Raw genomic sequence first — 15586 nt, 5'->3', positions numbered from 1 at the left:
GACCTAGTTTACCTGGACCTACTTTTTGATCTTTTAAATGAACTCATTAAAAATCGGCTAAGATGAACCTCTGCAACAAAGTTAATTGAAATACTTGTTAATTTAAAAATAAAAAATTTTCTAATTTAAGAATAAGATGTTTAAAAAATTTTTTATTAATTTTAATACAAAAAAATTTATTCTAAATTTAAATTTTTGGCTGTGATATCACAAAATTTTTCAATCTAAAAATAATAATAAATTTTTTCAATTGCGCGATAAAAAAAATTGAGGTTCATCTTACCCGTTATTAAATAATAATTAATAATTAATAATAAATAACAAAAAAATTGAAATTAGAGATGAAGAATTAAATTTGAGATTTTAAAATAAAAAATTGTAATTAAACTAATTAAATACTTAAAATAATAAAGATGTAATAAATAAATATAAGACTAACAAATAAATAAATTAACTTCTTGAGGTGAAACTAAAATAAATAACAAAGCATGCGACAATAATTAATACTAAAAATACGGCAGCGAGAATGAATCTTTGTTGCAACGCACGAAATATCATTCCTGATAAAATTCTTGATCCTCTTCCTATTTCTGCGTCTGTTTCTCTCAACTAGAAGAAGAAAATAATTATTTATAATTTTTTTTTATTTATTTTTTAGTAATCTAATTAATTTAAAAAATTAAAAACTTGCACGAGATCGGCCTCTTTGAATAGTTTCTCTTTGTTCGCTCAAATCCTTGAGAACCTGCGCGCCGATATCTTCAGTTTCAAGAATCATACGGTAGCCATTTTGCAGAGTTCTTCCGGTGCGATCGATGCGCTCTGAAGTGTCGAGAAGCCGGGATTTTTGGTCTTCGGTGACAACTTCATTGTCCCACTCGTCGAGGACGTTCAAGTCCACGATTTCCTCCTTGGGCTTTCGGGATAATTTAAATTCTTGGGTTAGTCGTTTCAATTCTGCGCGGTGACTTTCTACGCGGCTGCGCAGACGGTCTCGTTGAGTTCCGCCTGTTCCGCGGACTTCCAGTTCCATTTGTTCCAACTGGAAATTAATTAAATTTTCAGATTTTAAAATATTTTTTAAAAATTTTTTATTAATTTAATTCTCAAATTTAACAATTATAATTATAAAAATTTTGAAAAGTCTGCTAAATAAATTAAAAAAAAAATCTACAACTTTTTAAAATTTTTTAACAAATTTTAGAATTTTTAATAAAGAAAATTTTTTTATAAAATTACTCGGATTTTTTATAATTTTTTCTATGCAAAAAAAAATTTATAGCAAATTAATGAAAAATTATATATCATACTGAAATTAGTGGACATCTGGTAATTTTTAGAATTTTTATAACACGGAAAAAAGAACAATGAAAAAATTACATTATACAATGTAAACATGGCATTCCGTGTAGAAAACTGAAAAAAATTACAGCTTCAGATTGTTCTTATGACAGATTTTATAAGAATTACATTGAAGAATGTAATATTTACGTTTTAAGGAATTTCGAGCGTAACTAATGCGTCAAAATAATGTTAAAGTTTTTTTTTAATTTTAGTCTTCCTAATATTCGTCAAAATTTTTTATTTTAATTTAAAATAATTTAAAAAATTTAATAATTCACAATTTTTACTTATTTAATAAAGTAAAGTAATAAAATGACTTTGGTATTTATTACTTGCCGGAATAAATAAACAGATTTGGCAATAGCGCGCTTTATTATACCCATTACAGAGACGTGGATGAGTGTGTGAGTTAAACATTTCTCTCTCTGTAACTATATTTCTATCCTTTTGTTTTTTCTCAACTGTTGACGCGATGTTGTCAAATCTTTATTCGAATAAATAGCTGACGATAAACGAGTTACAAACATAAAATTTGACTTTAAATATTTCAAAAATTATATCGGTAATGTATTATTATTAAATTGTTTTTATATTTAGCAATGATCCAAGTTTCTTGCGTATAGTTTTTTATCCGTTAAAGTTGAGAAGTTAATATTGAAATAAATAATTAAAGTCTCGACAAAAGTTTGTCCGCCATAAGAGCCCGTGTATAAGGAGATAAAATATGTGATTTTCAAAATTTAATATCTAAGTAACTAAACGGTAAATCTTTTTTAAATTTTGGGATTAGATAAATGACGTATTTATTTATACGTATATTTAATTTCAAAGCTCAATGTTGGAAATTATTTTTTACATTAGATTCGCTCGAACCTCCTTAATGTACTAATTACAATCTGAAACTGTAATTTTTCTAGTTTTATTTTTTAACCGAGGACCACGTTTACATTATATAATATAATGTTTCCATTTTTCTTTTTTCCGTGCCATCAATTATTATAGAAAGAAAGTTTTAAATTTTTACAACTATGATTTCGTAAAATTTCTAAATGTGGAATTTTTTAATGAAATCTTTTTCATTATAATTGAATTTTTACAGGAGTCTAAAAAATTTTTAGATGTCTATTAAATTCAGTGTTATAAATTATATTTAAACAGGAAAAAATATTGAAGACAATAAAAAAAATTGTTTATCTAAATAAATAAAAAAATTTTCAGTTACTTTTAAAATACTATAAACAAATAATTAAAAAAAATTTTTTGAATTATTTATTTATTAAAACATTGACTAAAAATTTTTTTTAATAACTAAATTTTAATAAAACTAAAAAAATCCAAAGATAATTTAGAAAAAATAAATAAATTAATAAAATTTGAATAATTTAATAATTTCTTGAAAATTTTAATAAAAAACTAAAATTTATTGGCCAGAATTGCAAAATTAATAAAGCAAATTTAAAAATTCCCGGCAAAAAACAGCCGATAAGCTAGAGCTCACCAATTCCTGTGCCTCTTCCAATTGTCGATCGACATCCTGAACAAAGGCCCTTTTCTCACCTGAAAAAAACACTTTAATAACCAAAACAACCCTCTTCAACCCTTAAAATTCCCAAACTCCACCGTTTAAAATAAAAAAACCCCAAAAATCTCCATCAAGCTCCCAAACCCTAAAAATAACCAAAAAAAACTTACCTCCACTAACGACATTAATTCTGCCAATTTTAGCCGTAATATCAGCAGTAAGAACCGCGTACTGCTGTTCATAATTATCAATAAGCGTTGCCATTTCCTCAAATTTCACAGCGCACTAATTTCTTGAACATACAACGAAATTAACGCCTGACATAAGTACTGTCAACCGTCCTTGCCCTTGTAGTAAACATAAATATCAATATCAACATAAATTACTTGCATAAAAATACTAGCGCACTTTATGACAGAAAATTACAATTTTCAAACGTCAATAAACTCGGGACTGTTTTACCCTAACGGGGCGCTGCGCTCGCAAGAACACGTGGAGATGACAAAACTGAAAAAAGCCAGACGTGTATTTTCGGTAAAATCTACCGAGTTTTATAAAATAATAGACTTTTTGCCGCAAAACAAGAAAGAAATTTCAATTTTTTAGGGATTAAATCGCTTTAAAGGGTTGTAGCAATTTCCCCGACAAGATGGCGCTTCAGCGCGGAGTGAAGACACGTCAGAATCAAGGGACCAATGGGAGCGCAGGAAATATTAAAGAGACCAATAGGAAGGGAACATGTTACGCAGGCGGTGATTTTTTGTAAACCTTGCACTTGTACACTTGTACACTTGTATTTTGAAAGTTTTGGGTGAATATACCTGCGGTTAAACACATACATGTTTATTTATGTGTGTAATATATTATATTATAGTATTTAAGGGACTCTTGGTATAGAAACACAAATATATAGGTATAGGTATTTAATACACATAAAAAATGAAGATGGCTGCGGAGGTGAGGTGGCCAGTGTTGTTTTATTTATTAATTATTGTTAACTATTTAAATGCTAGTGATGTGCATAAAAAATTCGAGTATAAATACTCCTTCAAGCCGCCTTACTTAGCGCAAAAAGACGGAAGTGTACCATTCTGGAATTACGGAGGCAGTAAGTAGTTTTTACAAATTTTATACATAACCAAAATTATTTTACGGTGACAAATTATTCCACGTAGACTTCGAGATTTTCTTTCAAGATTTTTGGGAAAAAATTCCCGTTTTTTTGTCAAATTTCCGGGATTGTTTTTTTCAATTTTGGAGCCGCCGTTTTAAGTTATAATTTTGGGTTTTTTGGTACCGTATGTTGCGGTTTGTTTTCTTGGGAGTTGTTTTTTTTTTTTTTTTTTTTTAATTAAATTTCAGGGGTGAAATTTTAGCGATTTTGGAAATTTAGACCTTCTATAATCGTTTCGCTTGGTTTTTGAAAAATTCTAATTTATTTTTTTTTTCAGATGTGATTGCCAGCTCGGAAAAAGTCAGGTTAGCACCGTCACTCAGGAGTCAGAAAGGTATAATCAAAATATATATTTTGTTTTATTAATTAAAGAGCGGAAGTTTAAAAATTGGGTTAAATTTGGATGAGCCGACGTTTTTGACTTTTTAGTTTATTAAATTAGAACTAAAAAATATTTTTAAAAAATTGCACTTATTTTTCAAGTTTTTTACAAATGAAATTTTTTTTAACTATTTTATACTAATTTTTCAATAAAAAAATTCTAAAAATTTTTAGAAGTCGGCTAACTTAATTTTCATTAAATTTTGATAAAGAAACATTATTTGTCTGATTTACAAGCTCCGTTTTTTTTTAACACTTAAATTAGCAGACACTTGATAATTTTTAGATTTTTATTTAAAAATAACCTAGGTATAAAAAATTATTTTTATTTTTATAATTAATTAATTATTGTAATAAAAATATTTTTTAAAATTCGCATTTATAATTTTCTAGAATTTCTATTTTTTAGCTAAATTTTTTTTACTAAAATTTTAAATATTTTTAGATGTCTGTTAAATTCAGTATTAAATTTTTTAAATAAATTTTTCTTCTCATAATTTATTTATTTAAAAAATTCTAAAAATTATCAAATATATCTTAATTTTAGTATTATTATTTTTTATCAAAAAAATAATTAATTTTGACAGAAACTTATGAATAATAAAATTGCAAACAAGTGATTGAAATTATGTAAGAATTGTAATTGAAAGATTCAATAAATACAAAAAAACTATTACATAATTTTTAAAAAAAATTTTAGCTTGTAAATTTGTCAAGAAAAAATAAAATATCTTAATTTAATATACAGTGATAATAAAATAATTAAGTGTGAAAATAAAATATTTAACATAACAATTAAATATTATGTAAATTAAATTAATAATTAAAATTTTTTTTAACATGAGTAACTCTTCATTTTAATTGATAACTTTATGTTTACTTTAATCAAAAAAAAAAATAATATTTAACTTGCTTAAAATAATAAAAATTAAATGAGTAAAAAATTATTTTCATTAAAAATAAAAATTATTTTTAACCAAAAATTTTAATTGAATTCTGAAAATTTTTTGATTGTTGCTGAAAGTTTTATTAAAATTTTATTAATTAATTAATGAATAATTTTAAAAAATAGGAGCAATATGGACCAAACAGCCGGTAGACTTCGATTGGTGGGAAGTAGACTTGAAATTCAACATAAATGGGCGAGGAAGAATTGGAGCTGATGGTCTAGCTTTCTGGTACACCACTCAACCAGGAAGTTTCGATGGTCCTGTTTTTGGTAGTTCCGACATGTGGAATGGTCTTGGTATATTCTTCGACTCCTTTGATAATGACAATAAGCACAACAACCCTTACATTATGGCGATTGTTAACGATGGAAACAAAGTTTTTGATCACGCCAAGTGAGTTTATAAAAAAATTTATTTATATTATTATTGTTAATTTATTTATTAAAAAATTAATTCCTTAATTATCTACTTGAATTTAGTGATGGAACGACACAAATGTCTGCTGGTTGTCTGAGAGATTTCCGTAATAAATTGTTCCCAACTCAAGCGAGAATTGAGTACTATCAAAATACTCTAACGGTATGTATAACTGCTAAACTATTTAATAATAATAATAATTATTATTATTATGATTATTATTATTTAAAAAGAAAATTATTGAATTCAATACACTGAAAACAGGATTTGTTTATATTTAAAAACATTTGTTAATATTTAACAAATCATTTCGCGTGCCTAAAGGTAAAAGGATTTATAACAATTTATGCGCCCTTTTACCTTTGCAAAGGTAAAAGGGCGCATATTTTTTTTTTATTGCCAATCGAGTAGTAGGCACATTCTGCGCTTAAAATTGAAAAAAAAATTACAAAGGTAAAAGGGCGTATGTCTTTAATTATACATCCTTTTACTTTTAAGAATTCGAAATTTTGGTGATCTAAAGGTGAAAGGGCGTATAATTTTTTTTTTCGGCCAGTTTACAAAAGAACATATTCGTAGTTAAAAAATGTGAAAAAAAAAAACTTTCTGTGGTAGTAGCGGCGTAAAACTAACTATACAATTTTTTAAAGTTAAAAAAGAAAATATATCTAAAAAACGCCATTTGGCCAAACCTAAAATGAAAGGTACACAGTAAAAAATTTTGTGTCATTGCGTCAAAAAACTTAGTGTTAAAAATTTTTGTGTTAAATATTTAACACTTTTATGTGTAAATTTAACACTTATTCTGTTAAATCAACACAAAAAAGTGTTAAATATTTAACATAAAAATTTTTAAAACAAAATTTTTTGACGCAATGACGCAAAATTTTTTACTGTGTAGATTTCACTGAATGATATTCTTGATTAAATAACGTACATAAGTCGGTAAGTACTACACATTGCCTGAAAATAGTTCAATTGCAATCTTAACTTTGAAAAAATAACTAAAAATGGTCAAAATGTCAATATTATAAACGTCAAATTATTCATTTTAAGAAATAGTTATTATAAAATTTGGATTCTGGATGCTTGATCATGATGAAACAGCTGTTCTGTGAACGGTACCAGTAATCATATTCAATAGGGGGATTAAAACGGGAAATTAGAAATTATTTGAATGTTATCTGTAATTGTGATTTTTTTTATTACTTAATTTTTACGTAATTTGTCTTTGATTGATTTATTTGCTATTTGTTTATATCAAACTTTGTATATGAGGCTGTTATTTGAGTATAACTTGTCTTGTGAAACCATTATTTACCATTTGGTATAAAAAATACAATTTTTAACTTCCCGCTAAGAAAATTGAAAATTTTCAAAAATCGGGAAGTTATTGTGTTCACCCCGTTTTTCGAAAATCGAGTTTTCATCAAATCTCGACGTTTTAAGGCCCTAGGAAGCTTTCCTGACTATTTCTGCGATGATGTCACCGTGTCTGTATGTATGTATGTGTTTGTTGTGTGTGTGTGTGTGTGTGTGTGTGTGTGTGTGTGTGTGTGTGTGTGTGTGTGTGTGTGTGTGTGTGTGTGTAAATCTCTCATAACTTTTGAACGGATCATCCGATTCGATCGAAATATGCGGCGTTTTGAAGAGTTTCTTTGCCCCTAGAATTCTGATACTAATTTACAGAATTGAGTAGATCAATTTTTAGAAATCTCAAAAATAAAATTTCCAAAAATTCGTTTTTTTGAAATATCTTTTAAACGGCTAAACCGATCAATTCCAAAAACTAATCAGCTCTTAACCTCAAAAAACCACGTCGATCGCCATCATCCCGGTCAAAATCGGTTAATTTGTTCGTGAGATATCGTTGTCGAAAAAAATAGAAAACAATGTTTTTTTTCAGAATTTATATGAAATTTTTAGTCTGGCCAGTTTACGCTTGAAGATTTTCCAAATAACTCGAAAAACTGCGTTGAATGCCGTAAACCGTGAGAAAATCGGTTAATTCATTCAAAAGTTATTGCGGTTTGAAAATTCAAAAAACAGTGTTCTATAAAACTCTCATTAGCCTTTTGAGCTCGAAGAGCTCAAAAGCACAGAACAGCGATTTATTTGAGCTCGGAGAGCTCAAAATTACACATAAATTATATTTTTGAGCTCGAAGATCTTAAAAAATAAGTGAATTGTTGAGCACTTAGGTATGGAGGTAGCGGGAAGTTGCAGGGATGGCCGGGGTCATCTGAGTGATCCGAACGGAAATGTAGCCAATGTAATAATTGTAAAGGGATTCAAAAAGTAACTTGCTTTCTAACAAGTTATATACATTTAACACTTCATATATAACACTAAATAGAGGTCAAATAATACTAAATCCTATGTAATAAAATACACACATTAAAACATTTAAATACCATATTTGTGAAAAAAATTTAACTGTAAGCAATGAAACTTTACAAAACAACGACAATTGATCTGTCTTCTAAATCATAAGTAAGAAATTAGCTGTCGGTAAGGTAAGTTTTGTTAGGTAACTGGCGGTAGAGTAAATTCAAATTATATAGTTAAATTTAAACACAACTTTTTATTACTAAATAAGAATAATTCTTGTTGCAAATATTTATTTTTTTTATTTATTACAATATGTAAGGATTGATTATTGAAATATAACAACTAATCGTTTATTTAATTGATATAAATAAATGACATAATGGTCTAAGTTTGAAATAAATAAAAATTTATTAATATCATTTAAATTTAATAATTCTATTAAATGAAAATAAACTATGTCCTGTAATCTTTCAAATAGTCTGATTTTACTATTATATAATTAAAAAAAAAAAAATTATTTTACAAAGAAAAATAAATAATTTCAAATTAAATAAGCAATTAGTTGTTTTATTTCAATAATCAATCATTGCATATTGTAATAAATAAAAAAAATAAATATTTTTAACAAGAATCATTCTTATTTAGTAATAAAAAGTTGTGTTTAAATTTAACTACCCTGATAGCCACAGTTTCAGACCAACCAAGTTGGTGTCAGATAGTTGCCACCAATTTAGCGACAACTTGCGGTCAACTTCCGAATTTATAACTGTTGGTGTCAAGTTGGCTACAAGTTTCTGAGAAAAACAAGACCAATCTACTGCCGCAATATGTCGCCAAATTTTTTGAGAAACTTGTCGTCAACTTGGTGCGAAAGAGTTTCGAAAGCAATTTTTGCCGACAACTTGGTGTCAACTTGGTGAACAACCGAGTTCATTTCCAAGACTTGCCGTCAACTTGGTGACAAGTTGCGGCAGTAAATCGATGGAAAGTTGCGACCAACTTGGCTATCAGGGTATATAAAATTTGAATTTACTCTACCGCCAGTTACCTAACAAAACTTATCTTACCGACAGTTAATTTCTTACTTATGACTTAGAAGCCAGATCAATTGTCGTTGTTTTGTAAAGTTTTATTGCTTACAGTTAAATTTTTTCACAAATATGGTGTTTAAATGTTTTAATGTGTGTATTTTATTACATAGGATTTACTATTATTTGACCTCTATTAAGTGTTATATATGAAGTGTTAAATGTATATAACTTGTAAGAAAGCAAGTTACTTTTTGAATTCCTTTACAATTATTACAATGGCTACATTTCCGTTCGGATCACTTAGATGACCCCGGATGGCCTTTAGGGTCAACCGTTTTCCTAATTTTTTTTTATCAGAATAATTGAAAAAAATTTTTAAATGTTAGTTACTGTGTTTTGAAATTGGGCAGCCTAATAATAATTGGGCATTATATTATAATGAAAAATGAAAAATTATTATATAGTTACTCGAAAAATGACTATAACTCTTGAAATATTGATTTTAGATAAAAATTATGAGACCAAAATTGTAGCTTAAGAAATTCCCTACAAAAAATGTTGCTATCCTATAGAGCTATCTTCAATATTTTAAAAGATACAGTGACTTAAGTAGTGATCATTATCTAGTGATCTAGTCAATATAAAAAAAGATTATGACTTTAAAAATATTGATTTTAAGTATTGATAAAAGAAATATTAATATTAATATTATTATTATCTATAAAATCTAGCTGCTCTTCCACAACGGAATGACAAGCAGTCCAGACGAATTCGAGCTATGTTTCCGGGTAGAAAACATTTTCCTGCCGAAAGGAGCTTACTTTGGAGTATCAGCAGCTACTGGAGGACTTGCTGATGATCACGACGTCATGCATTTCTTGACGACGTCTCTCCATCCACCTGGACAAATCCAGCTTGATCAAACCAGAACTGTGTCCAATGAAGATCAGGCTAAGATCAGCCAAGAATATCAGGACTACCAGAAGAAATTGGATCAACAAAAAGAAGACTATCGCAAGTAAGTTTAGATTTTTATTCTGGAATATGATTAGTGTATAAATTTTTTTAATATTACACTACCGACAGAAAGTATACAGACAAGATGAAAATTTATTAAAACGATTATTAAAAGTAAAATAAATCAAAAAGAAAGTCGATGACACGATCGTACACACTCTGTAAAATAAAATAGCATTTTCTTTATAGATCCAGTTAATTTCTTTATGTATCATATTTAAGTTAAAAAGTAAACAAGAAAGTTGTCCGGAAATTTTCGGTCGGTACTGTATTTTATGATATTGAAATTAACAGACATCTCACATCACAATTCTCTAGACTTTTTTAAAAAATTATTACAAAGAAAAAAAATTCTACTTTTAGAATTTAAAAAAAAATTTTGATAAGAATTTTTAAAAATATTTTTTCTTTAATTACAATTGATTTGTTGAAAAATTCGAAAATATTATTTCAAGTTGAAGTGAATTTATTGGACATAGAAAAATAATAAGAATTATTTTTTTAATCATTAGTGAGAAAATTAAAAAAAAATTGATCTGTCAAAATTTTGAATGCAATTTTCTAAAATATTTTTTCAGCAAAATTTATTTTTTAAATTAAAATCAAAAAATTGTCAAATCTTTGATAATTTCAGTATCATAATTAATTTAATAAAATAGTATTAGATTAATTAAATAAGATAATTAATTAATCAATTAAAAATTATTCTTACCTCTATTTTGACCTCAGTGAGTAGCAAAACATTTTTTGGTTAATTTTTTTAGTATATTTTATTAAAAAGAAATTGCTTTTATCGACGCGCTTACATTTCTAAGCTGCGATCATCATAGAGCGGGAAGCGCTAGTAAATTTAAAAAAATTTTTTAACCACAACTAACATAACAAAATTACTTTAAAAAATTTATTGTAAAAAATCTTAAATAATTTGCTTTAAATTTCAAGCTAGATTTTTTTTCGAAAAATCCAATTTTATAAATTAACAGTCTTTTTCTTTAACTTCAATATTTTAATTTATAATTTTTACAAAAAAAAAAAATATGTAATTCTTAAATTTACAGACATCTAAAAATTTTTATAATTTTTTGAAAAAATTTTCTGTAAAGAAAATTAAATAAAAATTCAACTTAAAAATTTTGAAAAATTACTAAAAAAATTTTTTTTCAATACTAATTTACTTTCAAATAAAATAAAAAATTCTCGAATTATTTTAATCAAGACCAAAAAAAAATTTCATTTTGACTTTAGACTAAAATTCTGACTAAAAAATAAGGGTTCCCCGCCTTTTTTAATCCGCAAAAATTACCCACGTCAAAATTTCTCACATAACAATATCCCAAGTACAATTATTTCTAAAAACAAAAGTTATCACAACATAAATTAATTTGACGAAAATTAATCATCATTTATGAAAATGCTTATATATCTTCAACATTAACATGGCCTTTTTATCATGGTTTTTGTGTGAGAAAATATTGTACAAGAAATTATTGCTGAGAATTTATGTCGCGAGAAATTTTTGCATGAGAAAAAAGAAACGGCCACCAAAAATAAGAAATTGAAAAATATTTTTTCGAAAAAATTCAATTTTAAAGAATCTTCTGTAAAATTTATTGAATTTTTAAAAATGAAACAGAATTTAAATAAAAAATTTTCTTATTCCAGAGAACACCCGGATGAGCGCCGTGAAAAAGAAGAATTCGACGACTGGTTCGAATCTGACAGCCAGCGCGAGCTTCGTCAAATCTTCACCGGACAGAGCCAAATGTTCGAAATCCTCCGCGAGTTGCACAAAAAACTGGACGAGACGATCGGTAAACAAGAGCGCACACTGTCTCTGATCTCCCAATTGCAGGTCGGCGGCGTCCAGACCGGCGGTGGTGGCCAACCTGTCCAATTGATAGACACGATCCGCAGGCAAGAGGTAGACGCGGTGCTCAGCAACCAGAATATAATCCTGAACACCGCTCGCGAGATAAAATCCTTTGTTGGAGAGGTTAACTCCAAAGCGGAGTCTATTTTGACGAACCAGGCCCGCGGGCCTACTGCCCAAGTCCAGCCCATTGGCTACGACTACCAATCACTGATCTCGGAAATGCGCGACGGACTTAACCAGGTCAAGCGCGACATTGCTCAGACTTACAACAAATTGACCGCAGCGCCACCTGCGACCTCTTGTCCCACGGGTAATTGTCTCACCACGACCATGTTCATTGTTTTTGTCGTTATTCAATTGTTCATCCTTCTCGGGTACAGCATGTACCGCGATAGCAAAGAAGCGCAAGCTAAAAAATTCTATTAAAATATTTTTAATAGCCAAATTAATTACTTAATAAAAATTAATTAAAATCAATTTTTAATTTTTTTCAATTGGTTACTTAAAATTGTTCTTTTTTTTTATTTAAATATTACTTATTAGGTTTTTTGTTACGGTTCCAAACGGCCAAAAATGAATTTCAATGGATAATATTTTTGTATTAACATTTCGTGATTCTCAAGTCGGCTGACATTTTTAAAAAATTAATTTAAAGGTTAAAATATAATAATTATTTGGAAAAATTTTTAAATTTTAATGTCGGGTGACTTGAGATTCATTTAAAATTTTTAGAAGTCATAATTCCATGTCAAGGCGTGTATTTATTAATTTATTGTATAAATTTTAGTATAAAATTTGATTTTTTTGGTTTAGTTAACACCTATAAGGTCTGTAGATTCTGAAAATAATTTTTTTTTCGTTTTTATTGACCCATACTTTTGAAGCAATGGCGCAGTGCGAAAGGCAATAAATACCACTGCAAGAGCTCGGGGTTCGAATCTCGACAGAGCTTTTTTTTTTCTTTACTTCTTAATTGATTTAAATTCTAAATTTAGGCTGAAATAAAAAATTTTATGGCTGAAAAAAATTAACATTTTATAATTTTTTATTTTAAACCGAAAAATTAATTGATAATTAAAAAAAAATACTAAATTTAGCTACCAAAAATTTTTACAATAAATAAATAAAAATACAAATCGTCAATAATAAAAACATAAATCTAATCTCTAAACATTTTAAAGTGTAAATAAATAATTTTTAGGAGTTTTAAAATCATTTAAAAACTCCACTATTCTATACATTTATAAATTAAAACCAGATATTTTGAATAAAGAAATATTTAAAAAAAATAATTTTGTCAATAATAACACGCACAGAATTTGAAAAAGGTTAATTTTACACGGAAATTTCAACTCATTCCTTATTTCCAATGTAATGATTAATGATGATTGATAATAATTATTGATATGTAACTTTTTTACTGTCCGCGACTGAGATGTATGTAAATGTTGATTCTGAATAAATATATCATGGGTAAACATTGTATGTAATAGATTTAATGTAAAGTAAGATAATAAAAATGATAATTTTGTATCGTTTATTAATTTTGAATAATTATTTTTATTTTTATTTGCATTTTAGTAATTATCAATTATATTCATTGGTAAAAATGAATAATTAGTCAAATTAACTCCTTATTGCATTTATAAGAGTTTATAAAAAATTGTATATGGATAAGAATAAATGAATATGAGAAACATATTGTTCTTAATTATTTATAGATTGAGATAAAATTTTTCAACTTTTTGCACGCCTCATAAGCGAAACAACAGAGAGTGCTTTACGATCGAAAAATTTTTTTCGTCTTATTTCGACAAGTATTTTTATCGTTATAGTCTTGTTAGTTCACGGAATCAATATATTTTACATACTATTGTCAAGATAATTTAATGGAGATTAATTCGACACTTTTCAAAATTTTATTTAGTGCAATAAAAACGGAAAAAAAACATCAAAATAGGTTAAAAAATTTTTCTGTCCGCCATGAATGAAACTCCGAAAACACTGTAACTTGCGAAAAAATGCATTAACTCACGGAAAAAAGTAAACTGTAATATTCACTCGGATTTCGGTTAATTTTTATAGTTTCAAACAGTAAAGCGGATATCGGGGTGGCCAAAATATAAATATTACAGAACTTAATGTAGAAAGTATAAAAGCCACAATTTATAATTTAATATCCAAAATAAGTGATTAGTAGCTGTCACTATAGTAAATAACGACTCTTTCATCTTTAAAAATTATAGTTTCAAACAGTAAAAATTGCCATTTCAATATATAGTCGATATTATGAGGAGAAGGGGAACTCAGATGAAAGAGAAAGGGGTCTCACTCTGGGAGAATTTAACGTTTGAAACAGTAAAAATTATACTTTTAAAATATACATTTTATCAGTCCGAACAAGTCAATAATTACAGTTTGATTTTTAGCGTTGCGTTTAAAATTTAACATTTTACTTTGTAAATATTGACGTTGCTTGTATTAGAAATTTACTAACTTTATTTTATTCTTTTTACATATCATAAGATCATTTTTTAGGTACGAAATGATAAATATCAAAGTCTGAATTCTTAATTATTATACTTTAACATTTTAGACATTCACATAGCGAATATTACTGTTTGAAATAGTATTTTCTTCCATGTAAAGAGTAAATTGTAACGTTTAAATGGTAAATATTATAAAGTGAATAGTAAAATCACGATTTTACTGTTTGAAATGGTAATTTTTAGCAGTTGATCATTACTTATTATAAATCAACTGTTATTTATTAAGGTTTACTTTTTTCCGTGCTGAGTTAAATTTTTTTTTAACAAATTCTTTGAAAGAATTGTAGGTCACCGAATGCAAATGGCTGGGTAATTCAGTGTCGTTTATGTACAATTAATAAAATAAAACAAAAACCAGAAGATTGTATATCTATATATTGTATACATTTATCCCACTGAAGGTGCTTGCACATTTTCGTGCTATTTTAGCTGTTTTATATATATTTTTTCACATTCTTTATTTTATAGAAAATCGATTTTTTTTAATGTTTTATTAAATTCTACTATATCTCTAGAATATTGTCCTAAAGTTTCAAATCGATCCGAATAATAGCTTCGGAGATACACACGGAAAAAAGAAAACTCGAAAAATTACAGTATAAAATGTAAAATCGGTCTCGTCGTAATCAAAACTAGAAAAATTACAGTTTGAAATAACATTTTTGTGTCTATGTTCCTAAAACAAATCTTTAATCGATCAATAGACACTGGTCTATTCCCTTCAGCATGGAAATCCGTTTTCATCGTACCATTAAATAAAGTGACACCACCGAAATCTATATCTGACACTCGACCAATAGCAAATTTATCGCATATGGCTAAGGTGTTTGAACGGATTTTAGCAAATCAGGTTGTGACTTATCTTGAAACTAATAATCTACTTGATGATCATCAATCAGGGTTTCGAAAATATCATAGTACTCAGGCAGCACTGCTTAAATTAACTGATGAAATTCGACTAGCAATAGATAATGATGATCTCACCTTCCTCATTCTG

At 27.3% G+C, this 15586-nt stretch overlaps 2 protein-coding genes across 2 annotated transcripts; one reads left to right on the top strand and one right to left on the bottom strand.

Annotated features, from left to right (window-relative positions):
* Positions 1 to 430: 430 nt before the first annotated feature.
* LOC123268241 (vesicle transport through interaction with t-SNAREs homolog 1A) lies at positions 431 to 3322 on the bottom strand. Its single transcript, XM_044733167.1, has 4 exons — positions 3037 to 3322; positions 2843 to 2901; positions 692 to 1042; positions 431 to 609 (listed from the first exon to the last, which is right to left on the bottom strand). The coding sequence occupies exons 1-4, from the start codon at positions 3128 to 3130 to the stop codon at positions 451 to 453; spliced, it is 663 nt and encodes a 220-aa protein (XP_044589102.1). The 5' UTR covers positions 3131 to 3322; the 3' UTR covers positions 431 to 450.
* A 307-nt stretch (positions 3323 to 3629) lies between these two features.
* On the top strand, positions 3630 to 12517 carry LOC123268240 (protein ERGIC-53). The gene is made up of 6 exons (XM_044733166.1): positions 3630 to 3974; positions 4318 to 4374; positions 5494 to 5764; positions 5851 to 5950; positions 9882 to 10168; positions 11830 to 12517. The coding sequence occupies exons 1-6, from the start codon at positions 3806 to 3808 to the stop codon at positions 12464 to 12466; spliced, it is 1521 nt and encodes a 506-aa protein (XP_044589101.1). The 5' UTR covers positions 3630 to 3805; the 3' UTR covers positions 12467 to 12517.
* The last annotated feature ends 3069 nt before the right edge of the window (positions 12518 to 15586 follow it).

This window comes from Cotesia glomerata, linkage group LG7, assembly GCF_020080835.1.
Source record: "Cotesia glomerata isolate CgM1 linkage group LG7, MPM_Cglom_v2.3, whole genome shotgun sequence".
Taxonomy (NCBI): Eukaryota; Metazoa; Arthropoda; class Insecta; order Hymenoptera; family Braconidae; genus Cotesia; species Cotesia glomerata.
The sequence above is the reverse complement of the archived record's forward strand: the minus strand, read 5'-3'. Positions and strand labels throughout refer to the sequence as shown.

Excerpts from the sequence above, each read along its gene's own strand:
- LOC123268241 (XM_044733167.1), bottom strand. The coding sequence starts at position 3,130 with ATGGCAACGCTTATTGATAATTATGAACAGCAGTACGCGGTTCTTACT. Across the intron at positions 2,902-3,036 it reads AATTAATGTCGTTAGTGGAG|GTGAGAAAAGGGCCTTTGTT; the intron begins GTAAGTTTTTTT and ends TGTTTTTTTCAG. Across the intron at positions 1,043-2,842 it reads TGGAAGAGGCACAGGAATTG|TTGGAACAAATGGAACTGGA; the intron begins GTGAGCTCTAGC and ends ATTAATTTCCAG.
- LOC123268240 (XM_044733166.1), top strand. The coding sequence starts at position 3,806 with ATGAAGATGGCTGCGGAGGTGAGGTGGCCAGTGTTGTTTTATTTATTA. Across the intron at positions 3,975-4,317 it reads ATTCTGGAATTACGGAGGCA|ATGTGATTGCCAGCTCGGAA; the intron begins GTAAGTAGTTTT and ends TTTTTTTTTCAG. Across the intron at positions 5,765-5,850 it reads AAAGTTTTTGATCACGCCAA|TGATGGAACGACACAAATGT; the intron begins GTGAGTTTATAA and ends ACTTGAATTTAG.